This window comes from Podarcis erhardii, assembly GCF_964252035.2.
Source record: "Podarcis erhardii genome assembly, chromosome: 1".
NCBI classification, from domain to species: domain Eukaryota; kingdom Metazoa; phylum Chordata; class Lepidosauria; order Squamata; family Lacertidae; genus Podarcis; species Podarcis erhardii.
In genome coordinates this window covers 138884843-138899228 of record NC_138497.1, presented here as the reverse complement: position 1 = coordinate 138899228, position 14386 = coordinate 138884843, and the positions used below count along the sequence as shown (strand labels likewise).

Sequence of the window (14386 nt, the reverse complement as noted above, 5' to 3'; positions counted from 1 at the left end):
TGTCCCTTCACTCAAAGCACTTGGGCGAATTCTCTGAGGTGGGTCAGAGCAAGAAGCTATCTAGCTCAACCTCCTTTTCACAGTAGTGACCTACCACCTGCTTTGGAGAAGTCCCAAGCAGGGCATGAAGGCAACATTCACTCTCTGTTGCTTCTGTTTCTCTCCAGCTCCCCTGCCCCACATCAGCAGCTGATATGAATGTTTCATTGGGCAGTCCTGGCTCATGGGTGGATTGACTGACTTTCCATGAATTTACCCCATCCTCTTTTTTCCAAAGCCATCCAAGCGAGTGACCATCTTCATGTATTTTCTTCCCTTCCCAGAGTACCCTGGGTTATCCTGCTCCTCAGCCTACATTCTTTTCAGCCGTCTCCTCCTAAGGCTTACTTCTTGGAAGCCACTCTAGTCTGGGCAGCAATTATTTCCCTTCGCTTTCTTGCTTCCTGCTTGCTTGCATCAGATCCGTCTGAGCAGAGACAATGATGACCGCTGCTGATGCTCAGGAGCACCTGATGATGGCAGGAGTGCTCCTGCCTTAAGATCTGTTATGGGCTTTTACAAAGCTGAAAAACACAATCAAATTGGATCATGTAAACAGTCTGAAAAGTCTCTTTCTCCAACACCATGAAAAAGTGATTTCTTAACTGGACAATTGGTTTTTGGAGCTTCAAATCCTAGAAGATAGTAGTGGAGATACTATAGTTTTCTGTGGATAATGCCCACTCAGATGCTCTTAACTGATATGTCTGTTTAGCAGCTCAGTTGATCCTTCATGCATCCATCTTTGACGGCTTCAGTACCAGCTATGAGGCGTATGTACAGTCACTGTCCTGCAGGTCTAAAAAGTCACATGGAAGTATTGGGAACAATATCTTGGCAAATGCTGCCCACACAAATGTGTTGGGACCTCCCCATGTATACCCTCTTCAAAAGAAGAAAATATGTCACCTAATGTGTGTGTATGCATGCTATACTGGCAGAAATGTAGATAAATTGACAGCTACTGGTAATATCTTAAGATTATAAAAGGTCCAGGAAGATGGGTCAAAACATTCTGACATGTACTGGGCAATATAAAAGTCAGTTGAATGCCCTTAGTAAATCACAGGATGTCATCCTTGCTAAAAAGAAAAATAATAATAACCCTTGTTTCTCTCATTTACTTTAGGAGTGGTGAAGTAGATCTAGCCATTTTATTCACTTTATTTTTTATTTTAAAAGATTTATATACCACCTGTCATGTAAATGCTTCTGGTAAGTGTACAAGAATAGAAGTAGTACAGTAATCTTAACATACAATGTAGTTAAAAACAGAGTAGCTGAGCAATCCTAATTCTGGTAAGCTGGTGAAATTTATGTCAGTTTAAGTCATGTGTAACTCCTGGCAGAACTAGGATGGAGTTACGATGGCATAGGCCCAAATTCATCCCAGCAGATCTTGGGTTTGAGCTGGGCTGAAGTTGAACAGAATCAGTTCCTGGGTTTTCAGCATGTGCTAAAACTGTAGCAAAGTTGGTGTCCGCTTTCTTTCTGGTGGAGCCATCCTGTTAGCACTGTTGCATTTGACATGCTGCCCACAGCAGGAAAGTCTGCACCCCATAGTCCATATCTCTAGCATCCAACACTGGTTTGATAAATAGAATTTGTCCTTTTGGAGTTGGATCCCACGTATTTTCCACTCCTATAGTGATCAGTAGAGAATTTCTTATATAACAAAATGTAAGGCATATACCATGTGAAACAACAATTACAAGACAAAGGCTCCAAAGGGTGGTGACAACCCTCCTTACAAATAGACTAGTTTTGCTTAATTGAAGGTAAGTTGGAAACCTGGCAGCAGTGAGCAAAGCTAGTGGTTGGCCCCCTGCAAGTGGACCTGGTCTGTCGGTAGCCCAGTTGGCCTCCTGGAACCTAACATCATCATCATCATAATTTATTATTTATACCCCGCCCATCTGGCTGGGTTACCCCAGCCACTCTGGGTGGCTTCCAACACAATATTAAAATACAATAATCTATTAAACATTAAAAGCTTCCCTAAACAGGGCTGCCTTCAGATGTCTAAAAGTCTGGTATTACCATTAAATGCCAGCATTGTTCAAATTTCTAACATTTATTGTTGCATATTATTCAATCATAAGATGGGGAGAGGAGCCCTCTGAGTAATGGTACATTACCCTAAGGATGTCACAACACGCATCTTGCCAGCCTCGTTTTTCAATTATTGAGAAATATAGGCATACCTGTGTTGTGTTGACCATATCTACAGTTTCAATATGAAATTCTCTTTCACCTGTAACAGTTTTATGACAAGTATGTGCCGTGGCAGCTGCTTTTCTTTCAGGATATGGCTGACAAAACAAAACAAGGAGAGCTGGGAATGAGCTGAATCAGTGCGCAGAGATGTTCTAAATACTCCCTCAACAAAGCTTAATGTGGCAAAGTGCTTATTCACAGATGAGAGGGTAGGAAGAGAAATAGAGTTTGCTGAGCACAGTTCACACGTGCAGATGGAAATTGAGTTGAAGCCTTCTGATAATAGAAGAGAGGCAAACTATCCATCTGAGGGATGCAACCCTGGCACTGAAGGAAGCGGAAAGAATGTTTAAGCAGGGGGCGGGAATCTGATAAGTGCAAAAGGCCTTCGTGATATGATTAACTGTAAGTTACCGTTAAATAATTCAATTAAAACCTCTTTTGAATGGGTTTTTTAAAGCAATCCACAGGATTCTCAAGCCTAGAAGGAGTTCTTTGATGTGTCTGAAGTGCTGATCTTTTGTTTAGAAAGACAGGGACATCTTGCAAAAGGAGGTTTACTCTTCTTTTGAAGGTAATTGGCACATGGAATAACTTCCACATAGCTTTAATGGTTTCATCCTCATTATTTCCAGTGGAATGTTTAATAAAAAATAACTAGAGATCCCATAATATGAAGTATTGTACAAGAACTGATGCAGCATAGTGGTTAAAATTTTGGTATGAAAGAGCAACAGTACCAACTACATAGACAAAACTGTATTGAATTCCAAAAGCATTTCAAACACCAATTTCTCTTAAGGGGAAAAGGTGTTTCACAAATAGGTTAGGCATTTGCCACCTTTGGGCTCTTCTGGACAGGGATTTTGCAGCACTTCTGTCTTTTTGGATTTTGCTGCATGGTTCCACACAGTGGTGGTGGTGTTTTCTTCTGCTGGTATTCCAGAATAACATAGGCACCAGACTGCAATATTTCAAGGAAGATTCAGTATGATCCTGCTATATGTTCCATAGTGTGGAAGGTACTGGGTGTATTCCTGCTGTTTCATATGGTGCCTGAGCAACACCTGTTTTGTGCCACTTCAGAGTCACTTCAGACGAGAGATCAGGCGGTATTGAAGCTGTTTAGGGAAATTTTTAATGATTGATGTTTGAATGTATTTTTTAACCTTCTGTTGGAAGCCACCCAGAGTGGCTGGGGAAATCCAACCAGATGGGTGGGGTAGAATTATTATTATTATTATTATTATTATTATTATTATTATTATTCCACCCTGAGGGAATATCTCAGTTGGTGGAGCATGAGACACTTAATCTCAGGCTCATGGGTTCAAGCAATGGTCCTCATGGTCCCTTCCAACTGTATGATTCTTTGAAATTCTGGGGTTAAGCATCAAGGCAGGGGGTGGGCACTAGCAAGAGTCAGATTTTTACTGACAGAAGAATTTAAAGAATTTCAGAATGCAGAGGGTGAAATGGTTAAAAAAACACACACCTACATACACGCACTCATAACCCAATTTTTATAGGCAGAACAATTAGAGAATTCTGGAATATCAAGGGTAAAATTATTTTAAAGAAAAGGTGCCTGGACATAAGTCAGATTTTTACTGGTTGAATACCAAAACAGCGAAGGGAGGTTTTGTGATGTTTCAGGAGCAGAAGATCTTTAGATGGTGCAGATAACAAAATCTGGTCTCATTCTTCAAAAAGAGTAGGAATCATTCTGATGGTGTGGAAGAAATTTTTAAAAAGACAAGAGCATACTCTATAAACAATTCACCTAGACAGACTCTTAGTTGATGACCTTGTTCACACATTGCATTGAACCATAGTTTAAAACAAACCTGGGCTGTCTCTTTCAGGCCAAACGTCAAGATCTATGGGTTTGTGAAAATCAAAAATATTGCTGGGTTGGCCCCAGGCAATGTGTGTGAATACCATACAATGTCATAGAGATTGTATGATTTAGCTAGATAACTCAGGATAGAGCATGAATTTGAATAATGGCTTCATCCTTGTTTCTGAACAGGAAGTTCATATCCTCTTTACAAGGATATTTTCAAGGTGGAATTTCATGATTACTTTTTCCATAAAAAATATTCTTCTTCTGAAGGCACCCCATGTGGCGAGAGTGCAAACCATGAGCTGAAAATCACCATGTTGAGGATTTTAGAAAATAGCAAAGCAACTACATAAAGAGAATGCATACATGGCTTGTGGGGGGTGGGGGTGGGGGGAGGGTGAACTGAATCCCCACCTACCTGTTTTTTCCAGTGTACCTAAACTACTGTATCTCACAGATATTATAGCTGACCAAACCCCAAATTCAGAAATAACAAACCTTGAGAAAACTGTGAACATTTGTGTTGGCATTGTATTTTGATATGACAAACAATAGGTCCACTCATTCTCAACTTTCTCTGACATGATTCTTGTGATTCCAAAATGGAATTGTTTGGGCTTTGTGTGAAATAACCCACTATGAAAGAAGATCAAATATGAATGACAAACCAAGCTGAAAACTTACTGTCCCAGAATTAGCATTTTACACACTGCTGTTTTCAGCAATGCCAAGTTACCTGTGAAACCATTGCAAATGATTGAGCAAGAGTAGATCTTGGGGAGAACCAGACTTTTTACACAATCTTTAGTCAATAATCCTTCCCCCTGATTTGGTATAATCTTGGGGGCACTCACCTTTTTAGGGGTAAGTTCAATATTGTTTACCTTTGGTGAAGTGTTTCTTTATCCTTTCAGCTTAAGAAAGAACTGGGAGGATGAGTTGAATGGAAGACAGTTTCCGAAGATGAAAAGTGTGATATGACAGTATCTTTAACCTTTCCCTACCCTCTTCCTTCATAGTGGCTCAGCAATGAATGTAGTCCATACAGAAAAAGAGATGAAAAAGTTCTTGGCAGAGGCAACCAGAGTTTCACAGGTATTATACAACACTGTCCTCATTTCCCTCCACTCATTTGATTTTTATTTGTTTTAGGAAACTTGAATATGATTAAATTTGCTTATCCACATGAAGTCTTGCATGTTCCGACACTCTTAATTTGGGAACTTGTTTGATACTTGGAACATTCCTTCTTACAAAGGTGCCTTTGATTTCTAATAGTAACAGTAAAAGATTAAGGCATTTGTAAATTTGTAGTAGTAGTGTGTATGCACATGGATGTTGAAATATACTCAGAGTCGCAAAGTGATTTCATGCTCTTTATTCAGCTCATAGTGGTGAGGAGGAATGAAAGTCCCCTCAAAGTATCTGCTTTATATACATTATTTACACAATGGGCTGCACGTGATTGGCTAATTCCAGAATTCTCCTGTAGGCCAATCAGGTTGTGGATTCACTTCTATCTGGAGCTGGATTGGGTGGCTCCTGCCGACCAATCATACTGCTGCATTGTTCTAGGACCAATCAGACTGCTGCATTCTGAATCCTATTGTTCTAGGACCAATCAGACTGCTGCAGTTTGGATCCTATTCAACTCAGTACATAACAGATGTTTATTGTCTTCTTCGTCTTCATTACTATTATTGTTATTATTATTATTATTATTAAATTTCCAGATCAGGTGAACTTTGCTTATACCCCTATTAGTTAATTGAATTTCATGGCTTCGTTTTTTAAAAAATGAAAATAAATAAAACTTTTAACTACATTGCTTTGTGCCGCCTGTGTTTCCTTTGGCCCAAGGAAGAGCACCATTCCATTTAGCATTAACCTGCTGTCATTATTGGCCTAAAGAGATTGCAGTGTGAATGATGATAGTCACAATTTTCCAGTGAAAGTATTTCAGAAGATCCAGGACAAAATGGTGTTGGTTGTTTTTATTTTGTACTTTTCATGGGAAATAAGTTTGATTGGTGTGCCGGGTGATGTTCAGTTGGAGTAAGAAAAGTGTAGTCTGTAATTTTAAGGAGAATTAATAGCATACGGCAATGCCCAGGAAACAGATCCTGAGCAATCATTATGTGCAGTATTAAACAATTATACGTTCTGCTGACTTGCGTCTGTAACTGCCATTGGTAGTGATGTACAGTATAGGATGAAGCTGTAGAAGAGGCGTGAAGAAAGGAAGATTAAAGAGTTTGTTTTCAGACAACATATTGAAATTACATGAAAGTTCTTAAGCCAGTCTGTGAATCTTTCCTGCTAATGTTCTTTAATTGCACATGATTCCCGAGTAATAATAACTCATTTTGCGTATGTAGAAGCAGCAGCCGCCATTACTCACACTCCCCAGAATGTGCTTGTTGGAGGGCCACAACTTTATTAAACTTTTCTCAGCTACAAACAATTGCAACAACTTTAACCCCACCCCATCAGTGCGGGTTTCCTAATGCTTAAGCTGAGATAAAACTCATGTTTTTACATTTAGAGACGCTTCCATTTTCTGGACTGGATTTTCACATTCTCAGAAGAAGCTCGGTTTTCAAAGAGACCAGCTCTTATGCCATGTAGGCTGCAAATCATTATGGCAATTTTCAGTTCATTTCCAAATGTCGACTCCATAGCCAAGAGGGGGCTGCAAACTTGCTAAGTCTGATTCTGTTACAATGACTCCCCCCCCCCATCCTTTCTTTCTACTGAAATATTTCAAATACTAGAATTCATGCCAGTTACTAACACAGTGCCAAATCATAGTCATACAGGATGTATATTTTTTTTCTTCCTTGTGATATCAATAGGAACACCCTGTTGTGCTGACAAAATTCATTGAAGGAGCTCGGGAAGTTGAAATGGATGCTGTTGCAAAGAATGGAAAGGTACAAACTTCTTCCTTAAATAATGCTTAAAAAAAATACTTCCCAGGATTTACAGACGGAATATTAAAGCAGCTTAACAAATGTTTCATTCCAAGTTCTAGATCAGGGATGTGGAGCCCGCTTCACAATGGGGGCAACATTCTCTTCTGGGAAACCTTTCGGGGAACACATGCCAGAGGTGGGCGGGGCCAGCAGCAAAAGTGGGTGGAGCAATGCATGGACAATAGGCTCGTTACTATGCACAACTGCACATGCCACTCTCATCTCCATCTACGCAAGCAAAATGCGTTATCAGAATTCAAGGACCCATTCCAACCAGGCCAAAGCTTGAAACAAGATACAGTATAGCAGACTCATCAGTTCACACATAGCAGAGGATATCTCAGATTGCCCCTGAGAGTTTGAAAAATGTTAGCTGAATTCTGTGATGGATCTGGAATGGCTCTCCATTATGCCATGGTACAGTAATTGTGCACAGAGATCTCTAATTCCCGGCATCCACTGCAAGCATCACCATAGGGTTAAACAGCCTGGCATAACAAATAGAAGTAAATAAAAATAGTAAGTATTCATTCATATACTGTGTTTGAGGTACTTTGTAGTCCTTACGAAAACCCTATAAAATAGGGCAGGAGTGAGGACCCAACATTCCAGGTAAGTTCATATGAGGGAATTCAATCTTTCAGATAGCTTGGACCTAAGTAAAACAAAATATTTAGAACAACAATAGGCTGCAGCACTATGCATACATACCTGGCTGTAAGTCCTATGGAATTCAGCAGGTTTGCTTTTGAGTAGAAATGTATAGAATTGGACTGTTAAATTAGAAGAAGGCTGGTAAATGAAGAGAGAAGATATTTGGGGATAACAGTCGTTAGCAGATAACAAGGTTTAAACATTGTTGTTGTTGTTGTTGTTGTTTAGTCGTTTAGTCGTGTCCGCCTCTTCGTGACCCCATGGACCAGAGCACGCCAGGCACTTCTGTCTTCCACTGTCTCCCGCAGTTTGGTCAGACTCATGTTTGTAGCTTCAAGAACACTGTCCAACCATCTCGTCCTCTGTCGTCCCCTTCTCCTTGTGCCCTCCATCTTTCCCAACATCAGGGTCTTTTCCAGCGGACACGGAGCAATGGTTCCAAACTACAAGAAAAAAGATTCCACCTAAACATTAGGAGGAACTTCCTGACAGTGAGAGCTGTTCGACAGTGGAATTTGCTGCCAAGGAGTGTGGTGGAGTCTCCTTCTTTGGAGGTGTTTAAGCAGAGGCTTGACGACCATATGTCAGGAGTGCTCTGATGGTGTTTCCTGCTTGGCAGGGGGTTGGACTCGATGGCCCTTGTGGTCTCTTCCAACTCTATGATTCTATGATTCCAAGGAGTCTTCTCTTCTCATGAGGTGGCCAAAGTATTGGAGCCTCAGCTTCAGGATCTGTCCTTCCAGTGAGCACTCAGGGCTGATTTCCTTCAGAATGGATGCGTTTGATCTTCTTGCAGTCCATGGGACTCTCAAGAGTCTCCTCCAGCACCATAATTCAAAAGCATCAATTCTTCGGCGATCAGCCTTCTTATGGTCCAGCTCTCACTTCCATACATCACTACTGGGAAAACCATGGCTTTAAACATTGTACAGCTTATTTAACCACGAAGCACTGGCTCACAGCCATTTTAGCTACCACAGTTTGCTATTACATACTAACACTTTTACTGGCTCTTTTTTGAGCAGGTTATCTGTCATGCTGTTTCTGAGCATGTGGAAGATGCTGGTGTTCACTCTGGAGATGCTACGTTGATGTTCCCTGCACAAACAATTAGCCAAGGAGCCTTGGAGAAGGTCAGTGTGGTTTTGTTTTGTTTTAATGATAACGGGCAGCATTAGACCGTGGACACTATTAACTATACTAATAAACTCTTTAGAGACACACTGAAAACAATTATGGCCACCAGAGTGGAATTGGGTAGCTCTCACAGAGTTTGTTTTAAAAAGAGAGGAAAAGGCTAGTGTATGTTCTGTGCCAAGGCACTACAGCAATCCAATATGTGTTCTGCCTCAGGGCAAGCAAGTTAACTCAGAGATACATTATTTGCATCGTCTTGATCCATAAGTAATAGAGAGACCTACTAGTCCTCCATGTTGCAGATCTGGCTGCTTCCTTTATTTGCTGTGTTAGGGGGAGTTAGGGAGGGATGAAGCAAGCCTGGAAACGCAACTTGGAGCTCATTCTCAGGCGTAATTTGGGGCAGTTCTGACAGTGAAGAGCCAGCACTTATCTGCAAGATGTTCAAGGGAGCGGTGGCTGTCCAATTCTAGGTTCTCTCTTTTTTAAAAAAATAATATTTATTGAGGTTTTAAAGGTTACAGATAAAACAGAAAAACACCAAATTAAACAAAAAACAAAACAATGTATCACATTAAAAAAAAAGAATACCATACAAATAAAAAAAGGAAAAAAAAAAGATTAAGGAAAAAGGAAAACACATCAAACCTTCAGATAATATATCTTTCATTTGCTTGTTTCCTTGACCTCCTCCCACCTCCCTTTTTTGTATTCTAATTCAGTTAAATATTTCAGCAAATCCTTTCCCTCTTTATTTTGTCCTTATAATCTATCTTAATGTACTATAATCTTACATTCTCTTCTTTCGCCAATTAACAATCCGTTTTTGCTTTTTTTTTAATCTTATTTCTCCTTAAAATTAATATATCTATTTGAACTTAAACTCTTAAAACATTTCCACTAGGGTCATAAAAATTTCATTCCACGATTTTTCTCTCCCTCATTAAATTTTTACAAAATTTCCAAATATAAACTTTAAATTCCCAATCTTCTTCCACTGTCTCCTCTCCCTGGTCTCGGCCTCTGCCGTCCCTTCTGTCAACTCCAAACAGTCCATCAACCTGGAGATCTTATATCCGAGGCTCTTAACTCTTCTTCACGTCCCTTCTGCCGATCTTCTTCATAATCTTTAGTGCTAAAAAGCAGATCTCGGGGGAGCTCCATCCCAACAATGCCTTTATTCCTTCTTAACAGGACAGCCAGATTTCCATAGTTAAAGCTAGGATCCATAAAGCATTCCAAATCTTGTTTCAAAATTCCTCCAAATCCAAAGGCCCCAAAAGCTCCAATCTCCTCCTGACCCAAATCCATATCCAGATCCCTGCATTGGGGAATGTGAAAAGGATCTAGGAGTCTTGGTTGACCACAAACTTGACATGAGCCAACAGTGTGACGCGGCAGCTAAAAAAGCCAATGCAATTCTGGGCTGCATCAATAGGAGTATTGCATCTAGATCAAGGGAAGTAATAGTGCCACTGTATTCTGCTCTGGTCAGACCTCACCTGGAGTACTGTGTCCAGTTCTGGGCACCACAGTTCAAGAAGGACACTGACAAACTGGAACGTGTCCAGAGGAGGGCAACCAAAATGGTCAAAGGCCTGGAAACGATGCCTTATGAAGAACGGCTAAGGGAGCTGGGCATGTTTAGCCTGGAGAAGAGGAGGTTAAGGGGTGATATGATAGCCATGTTCAAATATATAAAAGGATGTCACACAGAGGAGGGAGAAAGGTTGTTTTCTGCTGCTCCAGAGAAGCGGACACGGAGCAATGGATCCAAACTGCAGGAAAGAAGATTCCACCTAAACATTAGGAAGAACTTCCTGACAGTAAGAGCTGTTTGACAGTGGAATTTGCTGCCAAGGAGTGTGGTGGAGTCTCCTTCTTTGGAGGTCTTTAAGCAGAGGCTTGACAACCATATGTCAGGAGTGCTCTGATGGTGTTTCCTGCTTGGCAGGGGGTTGGACTCGATGGCCCTTGTGGTCTCTTCCAACTCTGTGATTCTGTGAATCTCTCCAACTTTCCTTTTCCAGACCAGGCCAGGCTCCAATCTTCAAGATCTGGCTTTTTCTAGTTTCAATCATAAAGGGCCTCAATTTGTAATCCTCAATTTGCATCTGTAAGGTTAAGGCTCCCCCTTGTATTACTTTAGGTTCGACCACAGCAACTTTCTCCTTCTCCTTTTCAACGATTTGTTCAGTCATGATAGATTCCTGTGCCGGATCCTTGACAACTTCTGTGTTGATACCCACTTTTGATCCCAAGATGTCAATTTTAGTAGCTTAGTCAATTTGTATGAAGCTTTTCCAACAAATAGTTTGTCTTATAAAATGCAGACACTAAATCTTCCCTAACCGACATTCTTGGGATGTTCAAGGTCAAACTCTGGTTTCTCACAGTCCTTATCTTACAGCTGGATGCCTTTGCTCCACTCTTGTAACAGTTTCAAAAACTCAGTCCTTTCCAACACAGTTCCAAAGGTGAAAAATAGTATCAATTTTCAGTTACTTTTCCTTCTTTTAAAACGCAGAAGCGGACAATGGAAACAGTATCTTTCTCTTGTAGCTAGCTGTCAAATATGTACTGTTCACCATCAATGGACTTCCAATTCCAGGTTCTCAGGTTGTTGCTGCGGTGGTAGTTGTTTTACTTTGGGGGGCAGGAGGTTGTCTGAGTAAATACATGCTTTCTTCTGTTCTCTCAGGTGAAAATTACAAGCAGGAAGATTGCAGATGCCTTTGCTATCTCTGGACCATTCAATGTTCAATTTCTCATTCGGGGAAATGAAGTCTTGGTGAGACCCATTTTAGCTCAATGTACAAAGTGGCTCATCATCATAATAAAGAGGGAGCTCTCCTTCAAAAGCCCTCTTTTTCTTGATACCCATGGGGCTGTCCCTGAATAAGTCTGGCCCAACCCATAGCCGCGGACATGCCTTGGACCTGGTGTTTACCTCTATGGATGTTGGTGATCTGACACTAAGTAAAAGCGAAACGAAAGAAGTGCCATGGTCAGATCACTTCCTGGTGCAACTGGACTTCTCCATGAGCCTTCCCCTTGCAGGGAGGTGGGACCGATTTGGATGGTCCGCCCCTGCCACTTAATGGATCCAAATGGTTTCCAGAGAGTGGTAGGGGATGCTTTATCCCATGTTGATGGCCTTTCAGCCGATTCCCTGGTGGCCCGCTGGAATGTGGAGTTAACCAGGGCTATTGACTGTTTGGCTCCGAAGCGCCCTCTCCGATTGCATGGAGCCCGGAGAGCCCCGTAGTTTTCCATGGATCTGAGGGCAATGAAACAATGGTAGCCCCGTAGTTTTCCATGGATCTGAGGGCAATGAAACAATGGTAGCCCCGTAGTTTTCCATGGATCTGAGGGCAATGAAACAATTGTTGAGACGGCTAGAACGCCGGTGGCGGATAACTCATTCCGAATCTGACCGGACACAGGTTAGAGCTCAACATCAAGCCTACCAAGTGGCGATAGCGACGGTGAAGAAGACTTTCTTCGCCGCCTCTATTGCATCTGCAGAAAACAGCAGCAGGAGACTTTTTCAGGTGGTTCACAATTTAGCGGAAGCACCTGCGACATCGGGGCAGTACGGCCCCGACATATGGCCCAGTACGGGCCATATGATCTCCTGCAGTGATTTTGCAGATAAAATCGCTCAGATTCGGGAAGAAGTAGACTCCACCGTGGGAGCAGGGCCAGGGCGGGAGAGTGCTAGAGTCCTGTCTAGTCAAGTTGTGTGGGATCAATTCCAATCTGTTACCTCCGAGGATGTGGACAGGCTGATTGGACGAGTGAAGCCAACCACCTATCTCCTGGATCCTTGCCCATCCTGGCTTATAAAAGCTAGCCGGGAAGGACTGGGCTTCGTGGGGTGGTGAATGCTTCCCTCCGTGAGGGAGCCTTCCCAGACCCGCTGAAAGAGGCGGTTATTAAACCGCTTCTTAAAAAACCATCTTTAGATGCGGCCACGATGGCCAATTATCGCCCAGTCTCAAATCTTCCATTCTTGGGCAAGGTGATTGAGTGAGTGGTTTCTGAACAACTCCAGGCACGCCTGGAAGAAGCGGACCATTTGGATCCCTTCCAGTCGGGATTCAGGCCTCATCATGGGACTGAAACTGCCTTGGTCACACTGGTTGATGATCTCCGGCGGGCTAGGGACAAAGGTGAGAGCTGTTTCCTAGTTCTGCTGGATCTCTCAGCGGCGTTTGATACCATCGACCATAACATCCTTCTGGACCGTCTTGAGGGGCTGGGAGCTGGGGCACTGTCATACAGTGGTTCCGCTCCTTCCTCCTGGGCCGTGTTCAGAAAGTGGTGGTGGGGGATGAGTGTTCAGACCCCTGGGCTCTCACTTGTGGGGTGCCTCCGGGTTCTGTCCTCTCCCCCATGCTTTTCAACATTTACATGCAGCCACTGGGAGAGATCATCAGGAGGTTTGGGCTGGGTGTTCATCAGTATGCGGATGATACCCAGCTCTACCTCTCTTTTAAATCAGAACCAGTGAAGGCAGTGAAGGTCCTGTGTGTCTGGAAGCGGTTGGAGGATGGATGGCGGCTAACAGATTGAGGTTGAATCCTGACAAGACAGAAGTACTGTTTTGGGGGGACAGGAGGCGGGCAGGTGTGGAGGATTCCCTGGTCCTGAATGGGGTAACTGTGCCCCTGAAGGACCAGGTGCGCAGCCTGGGAGTCATTTTGGACTCACAGCTGTCCATGGAGGCACAGGTCAAATCTGTATTCAGGGCAGCTGTTTACCAGTTCCATCTGGTACGTAGGCTGAGACCCTATCTGCCTGCAGACTGTCTCGCCAGAGTGGTACATGCTCTGGTTATCTCCCGCTTGGACTACTGCAATGCGCTCTACGTGGGGCTACCTTTGAAGGTGACTCGGAAACTACAACTAATCCAGAATGTGGCAGCTAGACTGGTGACTGGGGGCGGCCGCCGAGACCACATAACACCGGTCTTGAAAGACCTACATTGGCTCCCAGTATGTTTCCGAGCACAATTCAAAGTGTTGGTGCTGACCTTTAAAGCCCTAAACAGCCTCGGTCCAGTATACCTGAAGGAGCGTCTCCTCCCCCATCGTTCTGCCTGGACACTGAGGTCCAGCTCCGAGGGCCTTCTGGCGGTTCCCTCACTGGAAGAGGCCAAGTTACAGGGAACCAGGCAGAGGGCCTTCTCGGTAGTGGTGCCCGCCCTGTGGAACGCCCTCCCATCAGATGTCAAAGCGATAAACATCTACCTGACATTCAGAAGACATCTGAAGGCAGCCCTGTTCAGGGAAGTTTTTAATATGTGACATTTTAGTGTATCTTTCATCTTTGTTGGAAGCTGCCCAGAGTGGCTGGGGAAACCCAGCCAGATGGGCGGGGTACAAATAATAAATTATTGTTATTGTTATTGTTATTGTTATTGTTATTGTTATTGTTATTGTTATTGTTATTGTTATTGTTATTGTTATTGTTATTATACCCACCGGGCGAAAAATCACCAAGGCTGTTGCCG

At 42.8% G+C, this 14386-nt stretch overlaps 1 protein-coding gene across 2 annotated transcripts in view; it reads left to right on the top strand.

Annotated features, from left to right (window-relative positions):
• The window catches only part of CPS1 (carbamoyl-phosphate synthase 1), a 215805-nt gene that overhangs the window by 174281 nt on the left and 27138 nt on the right, over positions 1-14386 (top strand). For both annotated transcript variants that reach the window (XM_081856008.1, XM_081856007.1), the window contains 4 exons: positions 5122-5197; positions 6958-7035; positions 8757-8864; positions 11570-11659. In XM_081856008.1, the coding sequence (XP_081712134.1) occupies positions 5122-5197; positions 6958-7035; positions 8757-8864; positions 11570-11659 (352 nt within the window). The remainder of the gene's footprint in view (positions 1-5121; positions 5198-6957; positions 7036-8756; positions 8865-11569; positions 11660-14386) is intronic.